Genomic DNA, 17,107 nt, shown 5'->3' with positions numbered 1-17,107 from the left:
TACATTTTTTGCATTAAATACAATGTCTTGTTTTTCATACTATTTGACCTTTTTCATCATACTTCATGATGTTTCTCAACATTCTTTACAGCTCATTAAATCAAGTCATGTAACAAGCAAAAAACAACAACAATGGAATAAAAATGGAAGTGATAAACTATAATTTTATTGTTGCTCTCATAACTGACAATTCGATGAAACAGAGTCAGGCAGCCAGAAACCAAACGGGCTTCCACCTCAACTTTTGAGAGAACTTAATGGTCACAGAAACAATGTAGACAATCACAAACCTGAATATTAGAATATTAACAAAAGCCTATAAACACTCATTGTCTCTTTAATGGAAATAATTACGCTGATCGCATAGGTCACATGACCAGACGGCCTCTCCTTCAGGCGGTCAGGTTACTCAAACACAAACATCGTCCTTCTCTCTGGAACGCCGTCAACTGAGCTTTCCATACCAACGTTTCAGGAGATCGTATTGTGTACCTTCATCCTCGGTCTCTGGAGGTGTGTGGCTCTTTATTGGATGATTGGACAAGAGCTCTATGCACGGATAAAGAAAAAGAAAAGATTATTCAAGTTGGCTGAAGTGGAGAATCAGAGCAGACAATAGTTGACTTCAAGAAGCAGTCCAACTCCTAACGCCCTGTGAAACCACAACTTGTTGTTTCACATTTTGTTTTAAAACACTTTTGTTTTTAAAGCAAACATTATGTTTCTTTGTCAGATGAAAACAATGTATTGTAAAGTGTTGGTGAGTGAGTTTTGGACAGAACCAGGCTTTGCCCCCGCTAACAGGCTTTGTGTTAAGCTAAGTTACGCTATTGTTCTTTTTAAACACTCGTGAATAGGCAGGTTTCCCAAAAACATTGACCCATTCCTTTAACACCCACATTCACCCCAAAACAAATGACAATTGTATTTTATTTGGAAGTCGAGATGTGCTGAATATGAACACACCGGACTCTGAACGCGTGTTAGCAGTGGGTGTGTGGAGCCCTCCTTACCCACAATGGTGGAATAGATGTGATGCACGCGGTTCTGCTGCTTCTCCAGCGCTTCTGTGAGCACCTGGATTTCCACAGAGTAGTTGTAAGCTGGTGGGTGGAGGGGGAACGAGGAGAGACAACGTCTGTGAGATATAGATACGTACATACATACATACATACATACATACATACATACATACATACATACATACATACATACATACATACATACTCTTACCGTAATAGAGAACAATGAGCCACAGACAGAAAAGCACCACTGTGACACTATTAACGGACGAGACCACCGGGTTCCCCGTCCGCTTCTGTGAGGAGGAAAATACATGTTGGATCAGGAATAAATGAAATAAGTAGAAACTAAATATAAATCATAGACATTGACGATGAACTAAACTGAGCTTACTTCACGTTTGAGGTTTTCTTGCAGTTTATTTACAGACTGAAAGGATTCTCCAATTTGCTCCATAATCATGTTGAAGCGTTGGTCCATGTACTCCTGGTGAATACATACACAGCTTAACTTCACAGCCCTTGACATCCAGTTGTCTTTTTATTTTCCCTCAAGTAGCTTTATGTTTGAAAATTTAAAAAAAGAAATAAAATCACCATATTGTCATTATGAAGCCGTTCGAAAGTCGACCAGAAAATCCTGTTTCTCCACATCACATGCAGCAACAGGGATGTCATAAAACGACTCACTGGTGCTTAATCCCAATCAGTTTATGACCAACTGTTGTGCCCAGAAGCTCCCTTAATGAATCTAACCTGATGGTTTTCTTATTGATTTTTTTGTGTCACGCTCCAAACTCACCATCAGCTGCCTCCGCAGCGCGCTGGAGGCCTCGGCGTCCTGCTTGCGCCGCCTGCTCTCCAGGGCGCAGATGTTGCACATGTAGCGGCTGGACGAGTTGCAGTAGTACCTGAGCACCTCATCCTCGTGCTGCGGGCACTTCCTCTCTAGTAGGTCCCCCAGGGGCCTCACCAAGGGGTGCCCCGAGAACACCGGCAGCTCCAGGTGGTCCTTGACGTGCTCTGCGCACAGAGACACCTCACACTTCAGGCACGTCTTGATGGCCACAGTGCGTTTCTCCGGGCAGAAGTCGCAGAACACACTTTTTGTCTGCTTTTCCTGCATACAAACAAACACAATCTGATTGAGATTTAGATCCCCTACTGGTTGTATATTATCTACATCAGTGGTTCTCAACCTTTTTTCAGTGATGTGCCCCCTGTGAAAGTACACCCTTTAAAGATGATACACAGTACTGTGCCATCAGTGTCGAAGTTTCCTAATTTATGTATATATATGTATGTAATATATATATATATATATATATATATATATATATATATATATATATATATATATATATTTCTTAAACTGTTTGCACTTTATTATTAGTACTATTCACTTTATGTTGGACAGAGGGGAAACATACTTTTAATCTTCTGTATGTTTGCACATATGTAAAATTGACAATAAAACTGACGTTGACTTAATTAATATAGAATATATAACATTATCTTCATGAACTTACACTATATTTATTAAAGTTTTTTTAATAGATAGATAGATAGATAGATAGATAGATAGATAGATTAAAAATGAGTATTTAATAATCTCACGTAAGTTACCCCCTGAGGTGCCTTCACGTACCCACATTTGAGAACCACTGCTCTACGTCTAGGACAGATGGAATAGATTGGAGCACATACCCTCCTCCTCTGGTTCACCCTGAAGTCCTCTACGATGTTGGCCAGCGCGTAGCTCTTATGCACCGCGATGATCGGTCCGAAGTCGGCCCTACAGTCCGGACAGCGGAAGGGACCGCCCGATGAGTGATCCATCATGTTTTCCAGACAGACCATACACAGGCTGTGTCCGCAGGGCAGCTGCCGGGGGTCCCTGAAGATGTCCTGGCACACCGGGCACATCAGCAGCTCCTCAAGCTTGGTTTTCTCCGCGTCTTCCATGCTGCATCCCCTCTTCTTCTTCTTCTTCTTCTTCTTCTTGTTGCGTCCCACAGCAGCCCGGAAGGAGTTAACTGAAGAGTTTGAGTCTTGGCACAAGATAATGTGGGGTAATTAGTTTCAAAAGTCAAGGCTGAGAAACAGCTCACCTGTTGCCAGTCAGCAGTATTCCGTCCACACTTTGCTGAAATCGAAAGCGCCTTCTGGGTTTATATGCGCGCTTCCGGGTGGGCGGGGCCTAAAAGTTGGCCGAGCGCGAGAAGAAGCTCGCGTCCGAGTATGAGACTATTTTTTCAAGTTAAATCGTTGTTGCTCTCTTTTATATATTTTATATCTATATATTTATCTATCTATAAAAGAGCAACAACAATATATATATATATATAGAGAGAGAGAGAGAGAGAGAGAGAGAGAGAGAGAGAGAGAGAGAGAGAGAGAGAGAGAGAGAGAGAGAGAGAGAGAGAGAGAGAGAGAGAGAGAGAGAGAGAGAGAGAGAGAGAACTACATTTTGAAAGCCAGTCTTTTGCTCCACATTTCTTTCTACAGACTAGGCTTCCAGGCAGAATATCTTGTGATAAAGAAGCCCACATTTAACAGGTGTCACATGACCTCTGCATGTTGGCCAGACTTTTCATTTTATACTTTAATATTGCAAATGCAGAACATTTTACTTGCAACAGTATTCATGCATTGCTTTATGCATGCGTCGCATAGTATTGCTACTTGTACTACTTCGTAACAGATCTAAATACTTTTTATAAAAAGCTGGTGTATCAAAAAGTGGTCCCCTCTCACCACACTGATTGTAGTACAAAATAACTAAATTATCTATGAGCCACAAAACTCGTATTTTTTATTAATACACAAGAAATTGTTATCTAGTAAAACAAGATTTACAAGTTAAGAGACACGCATTCAAGAATATTAAAACTTTGATAAAAGACATGGGATCACATTTGTTTGGACATACGTATGTACACTTAACATAGTACTGGTGTCATTACAGAAGGTTTGAACATTCAAGCCACCGTCTTCGACATCAAGGCCATGGAAGGAAAAAAAGTCTACATACAAAACCAGAACACTTTGATAAGACACATAGGTATAAAGTTTTTAAAAAATGCATAAAAATACTTTATATATAAAAAAAAGAAATACCATGTGTCATATATAACCATGACACACAAGGGGACGGTGAGGATCTGTATGTTGCCCAACCGAGCAAGCACATCCGTAGTAAACATGGTGCTCGGTGGAGGGGACTTTACAGTTGTTTCAGACTGAAAATTTGTCTCTCAGAAGGCTTTTATGCAAAAGAAAAGATACAAAAAAGTAGTGTACAACCCTTAGACACTGCTCTGCACACATTGGTCCATAACCGACAACAGGCAAAAACATGGCAATGAATAAAAAAAAAAAAAGAAAAATAAGAATATCAGTAGCACAAGCTTTTTAAAAATCCCATCGAACAAAACCCCTCTTTTGGTCAATAAAATAAAACTTTTCTGGAATCTATCTGGATTACAGTACTTTTTTCTCTCACATCTCTTTTGATATGGTTTTATCTAAACGTCATATGACAGTCACGACAACAATACAGTGTTTTCAGTTCGAGGTAGAAAGCGGTGCAGCCGCCACAACCTGCCGCCGGCGGGTGTTACCCCGCCGCTACAAGCCGGCGATCATCCTGAACGAAGGAACAAAGAATCCACACGGGCTTCGTTTGTGTTTCTCGAGGTTCTTTACGATCCGGAAAAACTTGCCACAGGTGGCGCAGTTGTAAGGCTTCTCCCCTGAGTGAAACCGCAGGTGCGCCTTCAGATTCTCTCGCAGACGGAAGCTTTTGCCGCAGTGCGTGCAGGTGTGCGGCCTCTGCCCCGTGTGGAACCGCAGGTGACGGCGGAGGCTCTTCCTCAGCGCAAACGACTTGGCGCACGACGAGCACGGGTACGGCTTTTCGCCGGTGTGAAAGCGCTCGTGCCGCCGGAGAATCTTCCTCCGCTTGAACGTCTTGCCGCAGATGTCGCACGGGTACCCGTCTCGGCGGTGGGCCACCGCCTTCTGAAGCCGCCACACGCCGTTCTCGCAGGGGGTGAAACAGCAGAGGCGGTGGCCGGTGTGGAGGCCTTGGTGGCGCCGGAGGTCTTTGGGCAGAGGCCAACCAGCTTTGTGGGTGCCGCTATGAGTCTTAGGAGCGGCGTCCTGGAGCTTCATCACAGACTCGGGCACCGTGAGCACGTCTACCAGTTGCACCGCACAGGGCCGCGTCAGCTTCTTGTCGGGGGAAGTCAGTTTCAGTTTCATGTGGAGGTTGCTCTTGGTCTCCTTCGGCTCGTGGATCCGCTCCCAAACCGCAGATGGAGCAGGGGTCACCGCTCCGTCAGACGGGGACGGGCTGTAGGCACTGCCCTTGGCGGTGCTGACGCAGACTTGCTGGGGCTCGGATTTAACGAGCTCCTCTGAAGTGTCCGGTTTATGGGTCGGGGACTCCAGCTTGAGGATTAGCGGGCAGACGAACTTCACCGTCTCCCCAGAAATGATATTGTGCGTATCTGGCTGGATCACGAGAGGCTTCTGTTTCGCTGCAGAGCTTTGCGTAGGCTGGTGTCTTAATGAGACTGAAAAACATCAAGGTTCATTAAAAAAAAGAATTAGATTGTACATCTCCATCTATCTGTAACTGTGTTTAAATAGGTTGTGGTGTGGTGGAACGTTTCGCAACAACCTCTGATGTAATCGCTCTTTAGCTCCGGGATACTTTCAAAACTAATGTTTTGTTAGCAGAAGGCAAACGTAGACGTTTAAGTTATTGGATAAATAGGCGTGGCAAATGTCAGCACCCAACTGCATTGCTGCAATGTCCTCACTTTGACTCGTCATGTCACCCGTTTCTATCTACCAAACGGATATCAGTTTATACAGAATATAAAACTATGAAAGGAAAACCTTTGAGGCAACTACACACCTTGTTGTGAGCTCCAGCAGTACTTCAATAAGTAATGATGTGTCAGAAAAATCTTAGTGTAAAATTTGCTTTCAACAAAATAGAATTTGTGGAGGGGGACACGTTTGTTTATATTGCAGTTGCAGACAGCTACCACTAGGCGTTAGCAAAGACACTTTTCACCTTAAAACACCTTTAAGTGGGGTCATCTGTTACACTTGTGTCTGTGCAAAGAAGTAGTTGTTTTAATATGTCTCTGTGTGAACTGTGTATCCATTCATACTTCCCTCTTTTTCTTTAGGGCTTGTGCCTCACCGAGCGACGTGATCCAAATTAGTGTAATCCAAACTGATTTCTTGCGCTTGCACAACTTAATTCATCTGTGCACAGTAATTAAAAGGCTCCACAGGGATTATATAGATATTTACATAATTTGTCTCTTTCAATTTCAACTCCGTACCTTGCAAAACAACTTCTGCTGGAGGATCCCCATCAGTTGGAGACTCTGCTTCAAACCCGTTCAACTCCATCATATCGGGGGTCTCTTCCACACCCTGTTTAAAGAAGAAGACACATTGCAAATGAGTGCGTCTTCATCACACAGGAACAACTGAGCAACATAAGCTTCCAGGCCAACGTTTGAAGCGGGGAAGAAAGATTGTTGCCGACCCGTAACCTGTTGAGTGCCTGCCATCTGGCAGGAGGCTGTGGTCCATCAGGACCAGGACCTCCCGCCACACCATCAGCTTCTTCCCATCAGCAGTCGGGCTCATCAACAGAGCCCGGGCCCCACTGACTGACCCGGTCATCCACACGAATATTTATTTTCTACCCGTTTACACTCACCAACACATCCCTTCACACTTCATAACTTCACTCCTGATTCTGAACTGCTACAAAAACAGGCCAGGATTTGGGGATGTGCAAATGCAATGAATCACAGAACTGCTCACAGCTTCCACTCAGCCTGTTGCTGCCCATTCAACAGGTTGATAACAACCACACTGACCTGTTCCTTCGGAGGCGACGCCTTGGGGTCAACTTGGCCCTCATCTTCAGCCAGGAGGGTTTCTAATGGAAGGAGACTCCCCTCCACCACCTCCACACTCAAACAATCACCATCTGAAAGGACAAGTTGGCCTGTGGAGGAGTGAGAGGGGGAGGGGGTTAAAACAGAGGCGCGCGCACGCACACACGCACACACACACAGACACAGTTTTGCATAAACACAAGCAGTACATAAACACACACAAATCATCAAGCTAAATGTGTACAGCTCATGAAAACACGACCTAATGTCCGGACTGCGCGAGGCTGCGAGAGCAACCAGTGTGCGCTCCCCTCGTGCATCCAACGTAAACAGGAAGTCGCGGGAGTTAAAGCTCCGAAGGCACCCACCGGAAAACTCCAACGGCGGACAAATGTCCTCGTCCACTTGCACGCCGATGCTGCGCGTTGCGTCCCCGGGGGACGGGCGGTCCCGCGTGGCGTTCGCTTCTTTATCGCCCGCGCGGCCCGCAACCACATCCTGCGCAGACGCTCGGTATCTGCTCTCGAACAGTTTCGTCAACTCCACCGACGCAGCTTTGACCAGCGTCCCCAGCACCGACTCCACCTGCGCCTGGAGGTTCGCTGACATTCCGACTGCGCAAAAGTCCTCCTTTGTGTACGAAATTCCAAAAGTTGAACGGAGGGAAGAGAGGTGTGCAGAGGGGGATTAGTACAATTCAGCAGAGCTCTTTATTTATCAACGACAAACCACATGGCTTGCAGAGAGAAGAGGCGTGGCTCTAGCTGGCGCATGCGCACCACACACTGGAGGAGGGGCAGTTGTGTCACGACATGAGCGGGGCCGAGCAAAAGAGATGCCTCTATGTTTTTTTTTGTTTTTGTTTTCATTATTCCAAAAAAATCACGTTTCCCTCCCATCTTCGAGCTTTTTTTTTACTCCATTCCTGTGTATTTGTGTTTTTTTTCAAGCCATGGATATTTGTGTTAAGAAAGCAATGGTCCGTTTAAGAAGGATTTTAAGTTTTAAGAGCAAGTATTATATTATATGAATCTAAATATTATATTATATTATATTAAATATCATATTTTTGAAAAATAATCAAACTCTGTAATTAGTGGAAATCACAATAAAACATTACATTTTTCTGGTGCATATTTGTGTGGATCTGTGGTCACCATGGGTAAATATTTCCTTTATAAGTAATTCATGTGGCCCTTTACAGTAATACATGTATTTGCTGCTTTAGAAAGAGCATCATTAAAGCGAGCTTTAAAAGTGCTATCAACTTGACTGTGTAGCTCGCTGCAATGCTTAAGTAAGTTTGGTCTTCTTTCATTTCTTCAACTTGTGCATGAATTACTGTAAGAGGACTAAACGGAGAACTCAACACCAGGCAGGTTCACTCCTGTAACAACATGCTCTGTGTGGTCAGATATGAGATCAGTTTAAGAAGTCTGTTGTTTGTCAACTGAAACTGAAAGCACACTAAACTTTTTGATTTATATACACAGTTTGGTGGGAAATGTGTCCATATGAACTCAAACTCTTTTGCGAAATCTATGACGCTACAATTTAGTATTCAGGAAAATGCATCTAATGATGCACATGATGTATATTAACTTTACAATTTATTTGGCTGGTTGTTCACCTCTGACCTGACCTCTGTTGGGGAACAACTGATTTCCTCTTAATATTTACTGTTTTATGGCCTATAACATAAGAGTGAACTTTACTCTAATTATGACTCCGGTGCGAACTTTCCCTTACACAAAGCAAGTTTGGGTTCAGAGTCAAGTGATTTGCTATATCTGTATGTTCTGGACTGAAGACAATACACATCATTGTTGTCCTTATGGCTTAAAACATATTTATGGGACGAAGGTTCACAATAAGTGCAAGACGTCATGAGGGCTTATGTGACTATGTATTTTATGTGTTTAAGAGGTAACTCTCTGCTCGTTCAGAGAGCTGACTTGCATATGCAAAACACGTTGTATCTCTGGCTCTGTTCCTTCTTTGCTAAGACAGAATGTCCTGATTTAATGATTTTACCACCGGTGTCAAGTAAGAATCTTTCTAACAACCTCAGTGCTCGATGTTGGTTCAGGTTTGTAGTAACCTGGAATCTTGCAGCACAATTTAGATGATGTATATACAATTTATATATTTATAATTCACAAGCATGCACACATCTTCAAAGAAAACTACACAGTGGTGGTGGTTTCTGTCCAAGCTGTAATTTATTTAAGACTTTACAGTAAGTTAAAATCCTCTTGTTACAAAAATAGAATATGGCTGTTATTTTCATCATGGTAGAAAACATCCATATGATGTACAGCACTTTCAGTGTACAGCGTTACATTGATTTCACAGAGTAGGCTGGTGATACTTAGGACCCTTCAGAATAGCCTGCTAGCACCCGTGGGTTTGACTTCAGTTGTTTCGGGGTAAACAAGGAAATAAATGAACAGACAAAACACATTCAGACTGCAACAGACTCCACAGATGGACTCAGACATACAACACTGTAACCCCTCCAGTGTTTTGGAAAATATAAACTTGATAATAATATATAAATCAATTGTAGATGGCGAGGTTTTGAAATAATTTTCGTTCTTTTTTTATAGCACCAGACAATGTTTTATGTGTGAATAAAGTTACTGTGGGATCTTTTCTATAAAGTACTTTGTTACATGGAGGATTAGAAAATCAATGAGATTAATCAGGGAGAGGGCTGAACGAGTAGTGGAATATTGTCCCAGTGGGATGGGGGAGAGGAGGATGAACAGATGAGATATCAAAATGGACTGATGAGTTCAACGTGGGAACTTGTTACAAAAGACGATGATTTGACAAAGTTAATGATGTTCACTCTTGAAACTGCATTGGTCAGACTTAAAGAGTAAATTATGACTTAATGATTTAATAATCATCATCGTCATCATCATCGTCATCGTCGTCATCATCGTCGTCGTCATCGTCATCATCATCGTCGTCGTCATCATCGTCGTCATCATCATCATCATCGTCGTCGTCATCATCATCATCGTCGTCGTCATCATCATCATCGTCATCATCGTCGTCGTCATCATCATCATCATCATCGTCGTCATCATCGTCGTCGTCATCATCATCATCATCATCATCATCATCGTCATCATCATCATTATCAGGATCGATTTCACCAGACAGAGCGTCCTCGATCCAGTCCTCCAGCTCGTCTACAGTTGGCAAGTCTTCACCATCGTCCATGTCCATCCACACGCTGTCAGCCTGCAGCGAGGAAGAGGATGAGGAGAAGAAGAAGAAGAAGAGAAACACATAAATCTACAGTAGTATACTTCATGCCCCAGGTTTCCTGTGTGCCAGTTATTTTCGAGATAATGTGATTAAACACAAATTAGTTGAAGGGTGATGAATTCCAAATTTAGATTATATTAAGGAATATTAGGGATTTTAAAAGTAGATTTGACCTTGATATACATTCTCTATGAGACAAGTCCCCCAAGATTTGTAAAACAAGATCAATCAAGATTGTTCATATTACCGTACACATTTGCAATTCATCAAATGACCACGACTTCCAGCATCAGGCAATCTCTGAATGAAGTAGCATATGACTTACATCCCCAGCATCGACAACACCAATCTGTGGGAAGGACAAGTCAATTCCAAAAGTCTTCTCCCAGTGTGGCAAAAGCTGCAGGGAAGAAAATACACGTTGGGATTAATTTAGCTGTCATAAGTCAGGGTCAATCAAATAAATGTGACTTACGTGAAGAATATTTGTTTCAGCAAGCGTTATTGGACAGTGTTGTATACTTACCAGGGGGAAGTCATCAGGGTCAATCCAGACAATGCTGAGGTCAGGGTTGTTTGTGTTATCTTCAGCAACTTGCTTCAGGATCTCAAGGAACTCAAAACCGTCTAAGAAGTAGAGAGCACGACAGTGAAACTAAAACTAAACTACAAGGGTGAATCACAAAGCCTTTGCAGTTCATTTTGATACTCATCCTTTATTCACCTGAACATCTGCAGCCCAGTTTAACTCTTTCTAGACTTGTTGAGCAGTGACTGGTTGTTATTTTAACATAATCTTATGGCGTTTATGTGTATAATCTTTACAATTTATTCAGGGTTTCTTTACCTGGATCAGACTCCTCTGCAAAAGCAATGATATGTTCACCATCTACATCGTCCTCCTGTGGAAACAACAAAGACAAACTGAACCCACTGGGGTGACTTGTTGAAGAAATCCAGAGACTGTTCTGGAGTTGAAATCTCAGCAAAGCCTCTTCATGGAAGACCAAGTGGACAGAAACAGTATTGTGGGCTTGTTTGCTCAGCTGTCGAAAGTGTTGTAGTTCTTACCCAGATCTCATACATGTTGTGTGGCTGCAGCTTCCTCAGGGTTGGTCTTGAAAAATCACAAAGGAGCAAGTTTTCATCCGTTTTTGTTTTTCATGATGGACCGTTTAGCCCTGACCTCATGATATCATTGTAGCGTAGCATTGATGGGACGTACCTGTCATTATCTTCAATGAATTTCACCAGCTCATCCTCAGAGTAAGGTTTTCCTGGGATGACCACTGGGTCATCAATGAAGGGTTCATAGAAGTCCACCTCATTGAGCTTCAACTCCAGAGTTTTGGCAACCTGTAACACACGACCCAAGGATTAGAAGCACTCGTCCTGTGCACAAACGACCCAGGAGCCATGTTAGTGGGTGATTCAAAAAAGGTTTCATTCACGAAATATTACACCAACTTAGTATTGTGTAAACATATTGTTCAGTATAGGTTTTCAATAAATGGAATTAAAAAACGTTCTCATCCTCAAAGAGGACTATGCTTCTTTGTGGAGCGCCTCAAGGCTCCATTTTTGGCCCATTGCTCTAAAAAAATGTGTGTATGTTATGATATTAAAGCTGCACTGATTACCATGTTCCAATTAGCAACGGACCAAACGACTGCATGTAATATAAAAAGAGTTGCTCGTATGGACTAATCCACTGAGTGAACTCTGACATCTCTCATCTCAGGATCATTTTTGTGTATTTTAGCATTATATTTGGCTCTCTGCCCCACAACCTATGCTCTCATTCAACCTCATTTCTGCAGCTGTGGATAGCTGTGTTATGCAAAAAAAGCTTTGTTAACCCCACTGTACGCTAACTGCTCAACATCAAATGCCAGATGAAATACACTTTAGATAATAATATTTATTACTCACCTTTGGACTAAATGTGGCAAAGAACTTGATGTGAGGATGGAACTCTTCAGCAGCATCGGCAAAAGCCTCAAAATCTGAAATGTTATAGGCATTCATAAAGTTGTTTCAGTAGCTCCTGTATGACATATCTAAGAATGTAGACTTGTTGCACTCATCATTCATATGGCTCCTAGTGTTGTCACTTGAAAAAAAATCAAATCAGCCTGCAGCTCAAAGTTAACTCAAGCAATCTGAACCTGGCATCTGTTGCACTTGCAATCATGAGCAATTATGATGAAAAGTAACTGTAAGAAAGACAAATTGAAACAGGTTATCATGCCATCACAGTACAGATTCTTACGTTCTGACTTGTGACTCTTAAAGTAGCCCACCAGTTTGATGTCCTCTTCGACGTTTTCAAAGCCTTTCAGTTCCCTATTATTGTCAATAATTTCCACTGGGTCCTCAATAACCTATCAAAGAACAAGAGGGTCATGAAGGATAAAGAGGGGGAGGGCAGAGAAAAGAAGAAGCCAGAGTCAGATTTTGTGTGTCTTTAAAGAAAGCAAACTGGGATATAGAGATGTGTTTTTTTCTTCTTCTAAAATAAAGCAGGCTATTAACTGGGAGATTATATCCTCACGAACATCATAGATGAACTCCACAATGGTATCTGCTGCAAGCTCGCCGTCATATTCTATGACTTCATCGTCTGTGAAGATGAAGATGCTGTCGGACTCATCGAGGCCTGTGGAAAAAGAGAAGAAGCCCCGCCCCGAGCAAAGGTCATGTGCTGACAAGTTGGCTTCATCCTTCCCACATATTTTGACAGTGCCAGCTCAGGACAAGGCTGATAAGTTGTTTTACAGTGGCACTAAAGTTATGCAGGCCACATCTTCAGCTTCAGTATATCTGGTTAGACAGGTTAGTTCAAAAGCGGAGCCAATATAGTTTTACTCTGACGATTAATGGCTAAGATAATGATAGTGGCTGGTCTCATTTTGTATGATAGATTATGTTATAAGTGTCTGCAGTCATGTTGCCAAGGGTTTACCTAATTTCTTTGCCACGACTTTGTCGAGCTTTGCATCAATGAGGCCGACTCCAATATCTTCATCGTCAAACTCATCCAGGACCTGGGCTGCAAGCTGTAAGACAAAGACATGTCATACATAGGGCATGGTATGTCAGTCCAGTGTGAGCTCATAAATCATGAACAGGCCTGTAAGCCTGTGCAGTTTCTCGCACATATTTATACCGTTTTGATACAGTTGTCTCACTCAGTTGTTTCATTACCTTAAAAGCCTGCTTTTCAGAGCGCTGCGTATGCACTTTCTAAATCTGTATGAAACTTGAACCTCATGACGGACAGTTGATTCCACCAATGGCAGAGCGATGTTCACAGACATGCGGCATTGAGGAAGTGGTTCGAGGGTTGTGTCAGTGTGTTTGGATGGTAAAAAGCACGCACGCACGCACGCACACACACACACACAGACACACAGATACACACACACACACACACACACACACACACATACATGGGTAGACACTGCTGTCAGAGATCTTGAGCAGCTGCTTTTAACCGTCATAAATAGTTTGACTCACCGCATCACTGTCCTGCAGGTTGTTAAGCAGAACATTCTGTTTTTTTATTTTAATTGTTTGCAGATGGGTGGGGCACAATGAAGCTGCTGAGTTAGTGAGTTTGTACCTTAGCAGCAGGTGAATTAGAATATATGCAAATATATCTTTAGTGCAAAACGTATATACACCTTACTTGATATAGATGTATAGATAAAAAAGAAGCAAATTGAGTCTTTAGGGACAATATTTAGTTTTACTGTAACTGTGTATCTTATTTTTCATTTAACTATATTTTAATGCTGACCTCACCCTCTTGGCATTTAGTAGGCTAAAAAAAGCCTTTAAAGGGCAAGTGATTGAGGTGAGTACGGCTTCATACTATCTAAGCAACGGAAGGATACATTTGGAGATACATTGTAAAACACTGAGTATTGATGCTGGTCATCATCTAATTTGTTTCCATTTTCCTGTCTGAACATTTGAATAAAAACAAAGATACATATGTGTATTTGCACAGAAACATTAGAGTTTGTTTATCTGAATTCAAATCAATTATCTGATGACATCATTTTTTGCAGTCTAAAAATACATATGAAAAGCAATTTCATAGCTTAATTTCTACTTATCCTCCAAGTATAAAACATGCAGACTTGTGAGACCGTGGTGTATCATTTCTTTGGAGCAACTGAACCTCCCTAACTGCATATAAGGTCAGACCAACATCCTGAGTAGCTCGGATAGGATTTCATAGCTAAACCATCATGCAAAATATGCAAAAATGCTCTGCAGCTAAAATACATGTAAATGTTATCTTAAATACTGCCATTTTGTTCCTGTTCAATGGTACAACAGGGCCATATATATTTATATATATATATATATATATATATATATATATATATATATATATATATATATATACAAATTTAATACAAATATAATACAAATTCATTTCCTTTTTCTGCAGACCACAAATGATTTCTCCTCATACATTGTCATACCATTTCACATTTATATAAACTGTATTCATGGACAGTGAGCAATTTAATACAACTGTGCATTTAGTCGGTATAAGGTAGAATGCAGTCATTTAATTGGAGACACAACAACATTATTTAGCATTAACACACACACAGTAGACCCTAGTCACACTGTTAGGCCCCTAACAATATACCTTCCCTTTGACCAAGGGAGAAAACACCTAATTATGATCTCCTCGCTCCCACCATGTCATATTTGACTAAACCTTTTTACTAACAGAGTGCCTTCAAGGACCTTTTCTGCTGCTGCTCCCTGTGACTAATAATACATCCTCATTAAATGTAAATCATAATACATTCATAAGGAGAAACGCAAGCCTTCGGGGAGCTTGACCCTCCACAAAAGCATCTCTGGGTAAATATAGCGGTAGAAGCCACACCAGCCCACGGACTATTTTGGCGAGGTGGCGGCGATGCTCTGCGCTCTGGGATCCGCTGACAAGTACAGTACTTCTAGTGTCAATCACAGCGCAGAGCTGAGGGTGCACTACCGGAGCCAGGACCTCCAGTGCTGGCCTCCAGCCCCGAGACCCATCCCAAAGGCTCCCATAAGAGACCCCAAAGGCTGTTGATGGGATGTGATATGCCAGGGGGAGCAGCGTGTATTCATGCTTTCCTTTCTATACTTGTGCCTGTTTTGCAAGACGATTCTAAAAGGAGCCCTTAGGCAACGTGCGCAGCTCTCCTGAAACAAGCATAACAGTTCTAAGGAAGCCGCTTTTATTATACACTGAGCAGTGGCTGCGCCAAAGGCCCTAATACATGGTTGCTACATGATCCAGTGTATATATTCCAAAGATCTGTCATCACTACTAAGTTCACAGCATATATTAGAACCAGTATTTCTTCAAACAATATAAATAACATTTGAGAAGATCCGGTCTGGTTGTTCTTTTGGCCCAATCTAAAATGTGTTGCCAAGAAGGACACGAAATATAACTTTTCTTGAAAAATGCAGTTTATGAGTGACATTTGATATTCTTTTTCTTTTTAAAAAAAAAAAGTAACATGACCCCAAGTCAGTTGAGGTTTGATCCGTATGTGAGCTGACACTGAAAGCTTGCTGAATAATGATGTAATGTCTCTCTGTGAGGAATATATTGAAACTGCTGAGTATGCAGGCTGACAGGAGCCTGAGGTACTGATAGGTACATCAACACACACACACAAACACACACACACACACACACACACACACATGCACGCACGCACTGTACACACGCTTAGCCTTTGCCAGAATACATGATATCCACAGCTCAGGTCTTGGGCTACACTGACGACACCGCAGGCTTATGACACATTTTTTGCAACTTCACATATCAGCGTTTCTGAATCCAGCCAAGCTATTTTCCACCTTGCAGCATCACCTTCCCATAATAACGTTCCCTGTGCTCAATGTCACATTTAACACATTTGAAATCTTGCAAAAGAAGATGTCTTTGCTGCCAAATATTCTCTTTCTTGTTATTGTACCCACCCACTTACACCTTTACAATGAATGAACACCTATTTTTACATTTTTAATTTAAAGCTTAATTCCTCTACCAGCAGTATTCTGCATGATTCAAATTCTGTGCAACCAAATACAATCAAATTAGATAAAAAATACATACAACCTCCAACCAAACTCTATACAGCGACTATGAGTTCAAGACTGCGTCACATTTCTGGGTGCTCTACATTATGCATTCAGCACGAGTTATACATCTTTCCCATCAGTACGCTAGCCTTCATACTTTACCCCAACTAGTCCCCAACTCAACCCACCTCAAGGGTCAACTCCTCAATCTCAAACTGTCTCTGGGCGACGCGGCTGGATCCGGGATGGTCATGGTAGTACACCACCATGACATCGTACTTCTTCATCACAGACTTATAGTTCTTGGCGTTGAGGTCGTGCACGCGGTCCTTGCCATCGTACTCTGGGAAGTCCAAGCTCTCTTTGCCCAGTGATAGCGCCCCAAAGGACAGCAAGACTGCCACAAGCACCCCGGTCCACTTCATGGCTCCTCTCTAGGCTGTTCGATGTATTTACAGTTTCGCAAAGTAAAAAAAAAAAAAACCTGAACAGTTTGGTAAAGTATAGAGAACCCCTTCCAATCCGCGTCACCCAGAAGAGAGCAAGACCAACTCTTGCATCCACCTTATTAAAAACCTCACATGGGTAACTGGCAGTGGGGCACAGGGTGCAAGAGGGGTTGGGCTTAGTTTGACATAGGTGCAAGTATACGTCTACGTGGGGTGTAATCGGGAGAGATGAGGTGGGGGCCAATGGGTTGCTGGGGTAACAGCTTTGTGTGTGTGTGTGTGTGCGTGTGTGTTTGTGTGT

The 17,107-nt window shown here is 42.2% G+C and overlaps 2 protein-coding genes across 4 annotated transcripts; both read right to left on the bottom strand.

Moving 5' to 3' along the window:
- Positions 1-321: 321 nt before the first annotated feature.
- Positions 322-7,706, bottom strand: si:rp71-1g18.1 (uncharacterized protein LOC559922 homolog). Of its 3 annotated transcripts, none has more exons than XM_068603460.1 (9): positions 7,327-7,706; positions 6,938-7,068; positions 6,389-6,482; positions 2,730-3,073; positions 1,825-2,142; positions 1,417-1,509; positions 1,234-1,318; positions 1,014-1,138; positions 322-549 (listed from the first exon to the last, which is right to left on the bottom strand). In XM_068603460.1, exons 1-9 carry the CDS (start codon positions 7,565-7,567, stop codon positions 526-528), a joined length of 1,455 nt encoding a protein of 484 aa, XP_068459561.1. In that variant the 5' UTR covers positions 7,568-7,706; the 3' UTR covers positions 322-525. The 3 variants fall into 3 exon arrangements, with proteins under 3 accessions (XP_068459561.1, XP_068459551.1, XP_068459571.1); XM_068603450.1 differs by having other exon boundaries at positions 1,014-1,103; XM_068603470.1 differs by lacking the exons at positions 322-549; positions 1,014-1,138; positions 1,234-1,318; ... (1 more) ...; positions 1,825-2,142; positions 2,730-3,073 and adding an exon at positions 3,801-5,602.
- A 1,449-nt stretch (positions 7,707-9,155) lies between these two features.
- casq1a (calsequestrin 1a) lies at positions 9,156-16,954 on the bottom strand. Its single transcript, XM_068603482.1, has 11 exons — positions 16,546-16,954; positions 13,206-13,299; positions 12,799-12,899; positions 12,513-12,624; positions 12,173-12,246; positions 11,466-11,596; positions 11,312-11,357; positions 11,088-11,142; positions 10,767-10,867; positions 10,566-10,640; positions 9,156-10,213 (listed from the first exon to the last, which is right to left on the bottom strand). Exons 1-11 carry the CDS (start codon positions 16,780-16,782, stop codon positions 9,863-9,865), a joined length of 1,377 nt encoding a protein of 458 aa, XP_068459583.1. The 5' UTR covers positions 16,783-16,954; the 3' UTR covers positions 9,156-9,862.
- Positions 16,955-17,107: the final 153 nt, after the last annotated feature.

This window comes from Clinocottus analis, unplaced genomic scaffold, assembly GCF_023055335.1.
Source record: "Clinocottus analis isolate CAN_PGR_092001 unplaced genomic scaffold, fCliAna1.0.p SCAF_11, whole genome shotgun sequence".
Classification (NCBI taxonomy): Eukaryota; Metazoa; Chordata; class Actinopteri; order Perciformes; family Cottidae; genus Clinocottus; species Clinocottus analis.
This window is presented reverse-complemented; position numbering and strand designations above follow the sequence as displayed.

Bases quoted from the DNA above. Each gene is read 5' to 3' on its own strand.
- si:rp71-1g18.1 (XM_068603450.1), bottom strand. From the start codon at position 7,567: ATGTCAGCGAACCTCCAGGCGCAGGTGGAGTCGGTGCTGGGGACGCTG. The intron at 2,143-2,729 runs GTATGTGCTCCA...GTTTGTATGCAG, and splicing joins GGGTGAACCAGAGGAGGAGG to GAAAAGCAGACAAAAAGTGT. The intron at 1,104-1,233 runs GTAAGAGTATGT...TCCACCCACCAG, and splicing joins GCTCATTGTTCTCTATTACG to CTTACAACTACTCTGTGGAA.
- casq1a (XM_068603482.1), bottom strand. From the start codon at position 16,782: ATGAAGTGGACCGGGGTGCTTGTGGCAGTCTTGCTGTCCTTTGGGGCG. The intron at 12,900-13,205 runs GTAAACCCTTGG...CTTTTTCCACAG, and splicing joins AGTCGTGGCAAAGAAATTAG to GCCTCGATGAGTCCGACAGC. The intron at 11,597-12,172 runs GTGAGTAATAAA...CGTGTGTTACAG, and splicing joins TTGCCACATTTAGTCCAAAG to GTTGCCAAAACTCTGGAGTT.